At 38.3% G+C, this 10613-nt stretch overlaps 2 protein-coding genes across 2 annotated transcripts; both read left to right on the top strand.

Moving 5' to 3' along the window:
• The first annotated feature begins 251 nt into the window (after nucleotides 1-251).
• On the top strand, nucleotides 252-905 carry LOC122019487. The gene has a single exon (XM_042576949.1). It carries the CDS (start codon nucleotides 252-254, stop codon nucleotides 903-905), a length of 654 nt encoding a protein of 217 aa, XP_042432883.1.
• A 6456-nt stretch (nucleotides 906-7361) lies between these two features.
• On the top strand, nucleotides 7362-10398 carry LOC122021848 (cytochrome b-c1 complex subunit 7-2, mitochondrial-like). The gene is made up of 4 exons (XM_042580014.1): nucleotides 7362-7808; nucleotides 7885-8042; nucleotides 9257-9304; nucleotides 10153-10398. Exons 1-4 carry the CDS (start codon nucleotides 7514-7516, stop codon nucleotides 10219-10221), a joined length of 570 nt encoding a protein of 189 aa, XP_042435948.1. The 5' UTR covers nucleotides 7362-7513; the 3' UTR covers nucleotides 10222-10398.
• Nucleotides 10399-10613: the final 215 nt, after the last annotated feature.

The following is a 10613-nucleotide window of genomic DNA, read 5'->3' as shown; positions in this document are numbered from 1 at the left end:
ATTGTTGAGTTGTCATGATAGGATAAGAGTTTCATAGAGATAGAATTAAAAAAAAATCTTGATTATTAGTATTTATCCAATAAATCTATAAATATGTACATCTTTTCAATGTATGAAGTAAGTTATGTGTTTTGTTTTATTCTCCTCCTCTCCACGTAGAGATTCTTCACCTCTTCCATATTTTTTTCCTTCTATAATCCTTTTATTTCTTCTCCAATAATTCCTTTTTCCAACAAAGTGGTATCAGAGCCATGTCGATGCTTCCTATCCCTCGTCTTGTTGATTTGAAGTATGACAATTGGAGTATTCAAATGAGTGCCTTACTGGAGAGCGAAGACTTGTGGGATATTGTTGAAAGAGGCTATAAAGCACCTCAAGAAGGAGTCGACCAAACGGAGGCACAGAAGACGGCAATGGCGGAACAAAAGAGAAAAGATAAGAAAGCTCTTTTCTCTATTTATAAAGCTCTTGATGAAGCTACTTTTGAGAAAGTAGTCGAATCTACAACTTCCAAAAAGGCATGGGAGATCCTACAAGTAGCATACAAAGGTGATGAAAGAGCAAAAAGTATTCGCCTTCAAATCCTGAGAGGGGAATTTGAATCGTTAGAGATGAAAGAGTCCGAAAATGTATCAGACTACTTTACAAGGGTATTGATTATTGTCAACCAATTGAGAAGAAATGACGATAACATTGAAGATAGTCGCGTCATAGAGAAAATTCTACGCTCGTTGGAACCAAGGTACGACTATGTAGTTGCGGCTATAGAAGAATCAAAAAATGTGAAAGAAATGAAGGTGCAAGAATTATTAAGCTCTCTACAAGCTCATGAAGCAAGAATGCAAAGAAGAAGGAGAGAGCCTATGGAGCAGGCTCTACAAACCAAGCTCACCATTATTGACTAGAAAGAAGAGTCAAAGACCGAAGGTTCGCAAGAAAATGGCGGTGGTCGTGGTAACTTCCGTGGACGTGGCCGAGGTAGAGGCCGTGGCAGGGGCTTTGCTCGAGGCCGAGGAAGAAGTAAAGACAACAATCAAGGTAGAGACCAAAGGTATGACAAAAGAAATGTAAGATGTTATACTTGTAACAAATTTGGTCATTATGCAACAGAATGCCGCTCTAACAATGTGCAAGGGAATGCTAATTACGCGTCAAAAGAAGACAATAACAATGATGTAGTTTTGCTAGCAAGAAAGGATGAAGATTCCACAAATAAGAATTTATGGTATTTAGACTCCCGGGCAAGCAATCATATGTGCGGGCGTAAAGATATGTTTGCCGAGTTGGATGAAACGGTGAATGGACAAGTTTCATTTGGAGACGCGTCCAAAATCCAAGTAAGAGGCGTTGATAAGATTCTTATCAAACTTAAAGATGGCTCTCACACATACATCACTGATGTTTATTATGTGTCTGACATGAAAATAAATATTATTAGTCTTGGACAATTGCTTGAAAAAGGTTTTAATATGCAACTAAAAGATGGTAGTCTTCGTCTGAGAAAGCAAAGCAAACTTATTGCTCATATTCCTATGTCTAAAAATAGGATGTTTTCTCTTGATATTAAGCATGTTACTGCAAAATACTTAAGTGCATGCATAAAGGATATTACATGGCTATGGCATATGAGGTACGGGTATGTAAACTTCAGAGCTCTAAAGCTTCTCTCAAGTAAAGGAATGGTGAATGGTCTTCCTCATATTAATGCTCAAGATGATATCTGTGAAGGGTGTATTCTTGGCAAACATCTTAGAGCAAGTTTACCGAATGAATCGCACAATCGAGCTAAGAAGCCTCTTGAACTCATTCATACGGACATATGTGGGCCAATCACTCCGACCTCCTTTGGAGGTCATCGATATTTTCTAACCTTTATTGATGATTTTAGTAGGAAAACTTGGGTCTATCTTTTGATGAATAAAGACGATGCTTTTGAGAAGTTCAAGGAATTCAAATGATTGGTAGAAAATCAATCTGGCTATACTATCAAGGCAATGCGGTTAGATCGTGGTGGTGAATTCACCTCAAAAGAATTTGAAAAATTATGCAAAAATCATGGCATCTGGAGGCTTTTAACAGCACCTTACTCCCCTCAACAAAATGGAGTTGCTGAAAGGAAGAACCGAACTATTCTCGACATGGTTCGAAGTATGCTCAAAACGAAAGAAGTACCTAAAGAATTTTGGGCTGAAGCTGTAAACTGTGCGGTGTATTTGCTAAATAGATCTCCTACAAGGAATTTAGAAGGAATTACACCTCAAGAAGCATGGACCGGATACAAGTCATGTGTATCTCATTTGAAGATTTTCAGGTGTATTGTCTATGCACATATTCCAGATCAAAGAAGAACGAAGCTTGATGACAAAAGCTTACCTTGTATTTTCATTGGCTACGATGCAAGATCGAAGGCTTACAGACTCTATAATCCAGTGAACAGAATGATTATCATAAGTAGAGATGTTGAATTTCAAGAAGATGGTGCTTGGAATTGGAGCACTAATATGGTGATGATTCAAGAAGAAGAACAAGTAAAGGAGAAAGAACTAACTCCACCACCATCGCCTACTTCTTCATCACCCTTGGATGAAGAAGATCCTCCACTACAAAAGACAAGAAGTCTTCAAGAATTATATGAGGTGACAACTCCACTTAATCTCATTTGTCTTTATGCTAATGAAGAAATTGTATCTTTTGAAGAAGCTATTAAAGATAGGAAATGGAAGAAAGCTATGGATGAAGAGATGAAAGCAATTGAGAAGAATGAAACTTGTCATCTTACTACTTTGCCCGATGGCCATAAACCCATTGGTGTGAAGTGGGTTTATAAAGTGGAAAAAAAATGCTCAAGGAGAAATAGAAAAGTATAAAGCACGACTTGTGGCAAAAGGTTACAAACAAAAGGTCGGCATTGACTACGAAGAAGTGTTTGCTCCTATTGTCCGAATGGAGATTATAAGGTTGATAATATCTTTAGCCACTCAACTAAAATGGCAAATATTTCAGCTTGATGTTAAATCGACATTTCTTAATGGCTACTTAGAAGAAGAAGTCTGTAACGACCCGCCTTCTACTGACTAGGCTGTAAGGCCGGGGGTTACATTATACTAAAATGAACTGGACTATCGGTAAATGTCCAGGTGCGAAAATGCTGAACTAATTAAACTCACTGTTATTTACTATAAAGTCTGGAAATTATACTCAGAATACACTTCTGAAGTTGTACATATGCTAAAGAAGGGAGACTAACTTTCTATTTGATCAAAAAGTTGAACTTAGACATTTTTAGTTGAAATCAGACATTCCAATCGATCGGCTGATCGATTGGAGGGGTTTGATCGATCCACTGATCGATTCAACAGGCTATTGTGCACGGGGTCAATTCTGGATCGATCGGCTGATCGATCTAGCCTGGCCAATCGATCCGATGATCGATTCAGAGACTCTCTGTTTGCAGGAAATGAGTTCCCGATTGATCGGCTAATCGATCCATGGTCAATCGATCAGCTGATCGATTCAATAGCATTCTGTACGCGGAAGTCGCATCTCAATCGTTCGGCTGATCAATCGAGGATTCCTCAATCGATCAGCTGATCGATTCAATAGCATTCTGTGCACGGGGAGTTTCTCCCAATCGATCGGTTGACCGATTGAGGATTTCTCAATCGATCGGTTGATCGATTGGGGTTCTGATTTCAGCAGAAACTCACCCGAACTCATTCAGAACCTTCAGAAATCACTAACCATGAAACAATACTACTAGACATGACTTTATACATATTTTACTATCTATCAGCAAGACCACTAACCGTCTACGCATGGCATAATTCATAGAATCACAATTCATGATACTTAACATCCTAAGAGTGAAGAAAGTATCTAAAAATAGAAATACAAAGTCTTTAAATGGGCTACTCCCCAAGGGTCTTTATTCCAGGTTCCTTCACACACACATCACATCGCATTGTCCTCCAACCTCCGCTAATCTATCTTTCCTTTGCCTTTATCTGCAGTATAAGGAAAATGAAACTATAAATTGGGGAGCTTAGTAAGAAACCATCTATCTCACAAAAACATGCATTCGAAGAAATCAGGCTTTCAAAAGATGTTATTCGAAATACATGCCGATAATCATGCTGAAAATACTAAAACATGGCATATCGACAACTAAGTCATGCTAACAAATACTGAACAAGTAGGAGCTAATCTTTGTATCAACAAGCTAACTAAATTGATACATAAGCTAAGCTAATTGTTAAACATTAAGCAAACTAAACTGGAGCTAAGCTATATTCACATATTTGGTTTGTGAAGTTTGAAAACTATTTATATACATAGATAAAAATAATAATCATGCTGCTGTTGGGCCCGGCAACTGTACTTGCTATGTGCGCATCCCTAACTAGACCCGAGGTTGCAAATCCCGAATCTAGTAGGGTTTACTAGGTTATCTAAACCTAAGGACGACTATGGGAGCCCAACCCAAGGACAACTGAAGTCCAGTACAGTGCCACTGATAAAAGTAAAATACTGTTTATAAGCTGATTCATCTTATCTTGCTTTTACTAGGTTATCTGAATCTAGAGGCGACTATGAGAGCCCACCCATTGGACCGTAGTCCCATATAACTGAAGCAAGGCTATGTATGCTATTTAAAATGCATCTAGGGCATTTAACTGAGCTATTAAAATGTCTACTATAGCATTTAACTATATTAGGCATTTTATCGAGCACTTGGTGTGCTCTAATTCTGCATATGGCTAAACTGAGATCATAAATGCGAACTAAGGGCATAAAAACATACAATTAGCTACTTATACTGCAGGTGAGGGGTTACTTACCTCCTGTGCTAGTTTTCTTACAATCTGATCGCTAGGTTTCCGGAGAATAAGGTCTTCTCGACGATCCTCTTACGTCTATGCTTTCTTCTCGCGGAGGGGAGCGTCCTTGTGTCGGAGTCATCGCCGGAGGGTGCTCCTACGGCCCTAGGGATGAAACCCTAGGTTTCTTGGACTTGGCGTGAAAAGAGGGTGCGGGAGAAGAGATGGTGTCGGGTGAGGGTGAGAGAAAAGAGAGTTGTCATTTGGAAAAATAATAACTCATCTCTTAATTCCCTATTTATACTAAGTGATTAATATCACCCAACTAAATCTTAAATAGAATTGTTCTCCTATTCTTTCAGCACACCCTTGCTGGGGCCCCTTGGTTACTAGCATCACCATATATGTCATAGAGTCCGTAGGTCTTGGGTTCAATTCCCGCTTAGACTATTTTACATTTTTATCTAATTTTGCTACTTCAGCTATTCTAAAAATTCCACAAAAATATCCTAAAATTCCAGAAAAATACTAGAATATTTCTAAAATTAATTTGAGAATTTTCGGGCGTTACAAAGTCTATATTGAACAACCGACTGGCTACATCAAGAGGGGCAAGAAAGAAAGGTGTTGAAGTTGAAGAAAGCTCTCTATGGCTTGAAGCAAGCACCGAGAGCGTGGAATTCAAGAATTGATGCATACTTCAAAGAAAATGGCTTTATGCAATGCCCTTATGAGCATGCTCTTTATATAAGAGCAGACAATGATAACATCTTATTAGTATCATTATATGTAGATGATCTAATCGTGACAGGAAATTCACCTCAAATGATAAAATCTTTTAAGGAAACTATGGCAAAAGCATTCGATATGACCGATATGGGACTTATGTCCTACTTTCTCAGCTTGGAGGTGAAACAAGGAGTTGATGACATATTTATGACTCAAGAACAATATGCAAAGGAGGTCCTCAAGAGATTTAGAATGGATGATTGTAATCCAGTTAACATACCAGTGGACTGCGGAACAAAGCTATCCAAGAGTGACGAAGGAAAGACGGTTGATCCCACACGTTTCAAAAGTTTGGTGGGAAGCTTGCGGTACCTAACTTGCACTCGACCGAATATATTATATGGAGTTGGTCTTGTGAGCAGGTTCATGGAAGAGCCTAAAGAAACTCATTGGAAGGCAGCCAAGCGAATCCTTGTTATGTCCGAGGTACTATGAATCACGGACTATTTTATTCTCACTCTAATAATTCTCAGCTTATTAGATATTCAGATAGTGATTGGGGTGGAGACTGTGATGACCGGAGAAGCACTTCCGGCTTTGCATTTTTCGTTGGAGATACGGTATTTTCTTGGATGTCAAAAAAAACAACCTATTGTTACTCTTTTCACTTGTGAAGCAGAGTACATTGCAGCATCCTCATGTGTCAGTCAGGTTATATAGCTAAGAAGCTTGCTAAAGGAGATAAAATTTGAAGAAAGTGAAGCAACTCAAATTTGCATTGACAACAAATCGACAATTACATTAGGGAAGAATCCAGTATATCATCAAAGAAGTAAACATATTGATGTTCGCTTTCATTCTATTCGGGAACATGTGAAAAACAAAGATGTTGAGCTAATCTATGTGAAAACTAAAGATTAAGTTGCTGACATCTTTACAAAGCCACTCAAATTTGAAGATTTCATCAAAATACGGAATCTATTTGGAGTCACAAAATTAAGTTTAAGAGGGGGTGTTGGAGATTAAACTTTATTTTGATGTTGATAAAATTTGTGAAGATAGAAGGATGAGATGACAAGTTTGACTAAACTTCATGATAGGATTGTTGAGTTGTCATGATAGGATAAGAGTTTCGTAGAGATAGAATTAAAAAAAAAATCTTGATTATTAGTATTTATCCAATAACCCTATAAATATATACCTCTTTTCAATGAATAAAATAAATTGTGTATTTTGTTTTATTCTCCTCCTCTTAACTTAGAGATTCTTCACCTTTTTCCTATTTTTTTCCATCATAATCCTTTTATTTTTTTCTCCAATAATTACTTTTTCCAACAGAGCACCTGGTGGTGCTGGGGCACGCAGCTGTGCTGCCGAAGGAGTTCGTGGAGAAGACTCGGGAGTGCGGGATGTTGGCCAGTTGGTGCCCGCGGGAGGAGGTGCTTGGCCACGCCGCCGTGGGAGGGTTTCTGACGCACAGCGGCTGGAACTCGACGCTGGAGAGCATCGTCGGCGAGGTAGCGATGCTGTCGTGGCCCTTCTTCGCGGAGCAGCAGACCAACTCCAGGTACGCGTGCGGCGGGCACGGAGTGGGGGAACGGGATAGAGATCGACAACAACATGGGGAGGGAAGAAGTAAAGGGACTGATAAGGGAGTTGATGGGGAACGGGGAGAAAGGGAGGGAGATGAGGAGGAGGGCGACTGGGTGGAAGGAGGTGGCGGAAAGGGCGGCTCGGCCGGGGGGCTCGTCGTTCCTCAACCTGGCGAGATTGGTTGACCTAGTGCGCAATTTCTGAATGAGCTCAAACTTTGTCGTTTCCCATCTATGAAAGGGTAACCAACAGAAATATTTAGGCAAGCGTTCGGCGTGTAATCTAATGGCCAGGCTTAGGCTCGATAAGGCCCGTGACAGATTGAGCCAGGTCCGACATGGTCGTTATAGATAAAAGCTCGACGCATTAAGAAAATGAGCTGGCTAAGCTCAATCATTCGACAAAGTCCCGCCCAACATGAAGCGCGGCCCAATTTACGATTTGCGATCATCCCCGTGGTTCAGTTCCACCCTAACCGAGAATATATAGAGGCGGTGGTGGACTGGTGGAGACGTAAGGCAACACAGAGTCGACCTGGGGGATTGATCGGTCAGGCTTCGCCCGATTTGAGGATGGCGTCTTCGTTTCTGAAGTGGCTCACCGACCCCCGTCGGAACTGGTTTGCGGCCCAGCACTACAAAGCCATCTCCAATCGCCTCAAGAGATATGGTGATCTCGTCGATCCTGCTCTTGGATTACCGGATTATTTTTCTCGCCCTTCTGAATAAAGATTCTTCTGGTTTAGGGCTGAGATATGAGGATCTGTATGATCCGATGTACGATCTGGACATTAAGGAGGCCCTCAACAGGCTGCCGCGCGAAGTGGTGGACGCCAGGAACCAACGCCTTAAGCGTGCCATCGATCTATCCATGAAGCACGAATACCTACCCGAGGATTTGCAGGTTTCGCTTGCTCTTTTTCTCTTGTGGTTCGCAAATGATTCTGTAGTTTATGAAATTATTGTCTAATTGATTGAGTTTTACAAGACCTCTGAATTTTGGAGGCCGAGTCCGGCAACAGACGATTACTTATCTTTTTTTGGTGCAATTTTATATTTGCTTTCTTAGACGTCCAATAGAGTGATCGGTATGAAAGTGTTTATCTTGGATTACTTAGCTTTATATGATCGTACTTTTGACCTACTTCTCCGGTTTTGACATCTAAACCTTTCGATCTAAACAAATATATCCCATCCGGTTATAGGCTAATTACAAATTCTGTCCTATGTTAATGTTCCTTTCCGCTTGGTAAAAGCATGATTTGACACCTAAATAACCTAAGGTAAGCTCAATTAATTTGATATTCCATCACAACTTAAGAAATACTTAAACGCTGAAATTTAATAATAAACCCAAAATCTCACATGTTTTTCCTATATTTTGTCTTTTGAAATTGTGATGGTGTGATGTTTGATTTTGGTTTTATTCATATTGTTTAGGTTGCCATTTCCTTAACCGTGGATGAAAATTTAACAAAAGATGGATTCTGTATAAAATCAATATTATAACAGGTTTTTATTTATGATTTCTAGCAGAATGAGATCGATTTGTTAGACTTCTCTTAGGCATGCTTATTTACTTTTGACATATGACATAATTGAAAAGGTCATTCTTTTATTTCCTTAGAGTTTCTTGTGAACTGGTGATTTAGCTATTATTATTAAAAGCAGCATCTTAATGTAATTATCAGTTGTGATTTAATATGAATGATTCTGAGATGTTTTGGATAAATGTTCCTGATTTTGTGTCATGTGAGAGGATGCCCTTTTCTACTAGTATGCTGTTTGTCTAATATTTGTTGTTATAATATGATTCTAAGATATTTTGGATAATTGTTTGTGATCTTATGTCATGTGAGAGAATGCCGTTTTCTACAAGTATGATTGTAGATTATAATAGTATTCATTTAGTTATTGCTCTAATCAAATGGAGGTTATATTTATTTATTTTCAAGGAGGTTTCCTCCTGGCTATAAATAACTGCAAATGTGTACTTCCACCCGTATTCTATAGAATTGGCATATATGTTTTTAGACATTATTACTGTGAGATGCAGTAAACATTTCATCATTTCGCACTATAGTTTATCACCACGTTAACAATGTCTTCATCTTACAGGCATTGCAGACACCTTTTAGAAGCTATCTCAAAGATATGCTTGCCCTTGTGAGTATTTCTTTTACCATGCATTGGTTCCACTTTATTCTAAATCCTGAAAATATAGATATGTATGTTTGAAAGTGAATTCTATTACTGAATTGTGATCTGAATTCAGTCATCTCAAAATCAAATGTTAAATTTTAAAATCAACATCTTCTTTGCTGAATCTGTTCTTTACTATATTTTTCAGTTGTTTATACTTCATCTGTTCATTGAGTTGACACATTGTTCTGAATGTTTTGATTCAATTTAACAATAACTATCTATCATTTTTGTCAAACTTATAGTAGAGATCAATTCGTTAATGTTGATCAAAATATTCTATGATGTTTTGGAAAAATGATTATTTTATCGATGTGTATAAGGTTAATCTCTTAGGAATGTTTGCAGAACAGATTTTTTAAATCCCTTTTTAGTTAATCTCTATACTTGGAAAACAACGATGTATTTCTTCTGTTTCAATATTTTTGGTTCGTTAGATCGGTCATTATCATTTAGTATTCTTACTAATGCAAAGTACTTATTTTTACTGCAATCTTAAAACTTTCAAGTCTTGTGATATTCCATTCTAGTTCAATCAATCAATGTAATACCTAAATCATGTACGCTAATCTCACTAGACAGTTGCATGATTCTTGGCTGTTTTGATGAAACGCCTTATGCTAGCCGTTTGTTATTGTCCTGTGCTACATATGTTACGTTGCATGACACTATTTGTCTCTCCTTTTTCTTTGTTCATTCCCATTCCGAATCATTATGTTTGGCTATCACATGCAATGCTAATCTGGGTCACCCAGTTTATTAAGTAATGTGGCTGAACTCTGACAAATTTTTTTGGGGGGGTATTTTGGCAGGTTAAAAAGGAGAGTGCAGAGCGCGAGGCGTTGGGAGCTCTCCCCCTGTACCAGCGCACAATTACTTAAACCCTTCTCTTTCCGTAGCCACTGCTCGTTTAACTGCAATGAAATAAAATTGCAGCGACTCTTTGCATCAAGTTTTGCTTAACATTACTTTTCACTGGCGACGACGATGATAATTGAACCTTTCAATGAATTTCCTATAAGTTCCTCTAGTTAATAATACAAATCTTCTCGTGTAAAGGAATGTATCTTTTACTAGTTTTGGTTTTTATCTTCAAAATGTTGCTAATGGTTTTTTTTTCTCTATACAAATGGAAATTTGTGGTAATTGGTTCAAAGCTTTAAGTTGATTAAATAATAAATATGAAAGAAGAAAATTTTCATCTTTTTAATTAACTTGTCATTTGTATTTTTGCGTTCATCGTGTTATGATACCACTCCGAAATGAATTGGGC

This window comes from Zingiber officinale, chromosome 9A (assembly GCF_018446385.1).
Source record: "Zingiber officinale cultivar Zhangliang chromosome 9A, Zo_v1.1, whole genome shotgun sequence".
Taxonomy (NCBI): Eukaryota; Viridiplantae; Streptophyta; class Magnoliopsida; order Zingiberales; family Zingiberaceae; genus Zingiber; species Zingiber officinale.
The sequence above is the reverse complement of the archived record's forward strand: the minus strand, read 5'-3'. Positions and strand labels throughout refer to the sequence as shown.

Bases quoted from the DNA above. Each gene is read 5' to 3' on its own strand.
- LOC122019487 (XM_042576949.1), top strand. From the start codon at position 252: ATGTCGATGCTTCCTATCCCTCGTCTTGTTGATTTGAAGTATGACAAT.
- LOC122021848 (XM_042580014.1), top strand. From the start codon at position 7,514: ATGAGCTGGCTAAGCTCAATCATTCGACAAAGTCCCGCCCAACATGAA. The intron at 8,043-9,256 runs GTTTCGCTTGCT...TTCATCTTACAG, and splicing joins ACCTACCCGAGGATTTGCAG to GCATTGCAGACACCTTTTAG. The intron at 9,305-10,152 runs GTGAGTATTTCT...GTATTTTGGCAG, and splicing joins TCAAAGATATGCTTGCCCTT to GTTAAAAAGGAGAGTGCAGA.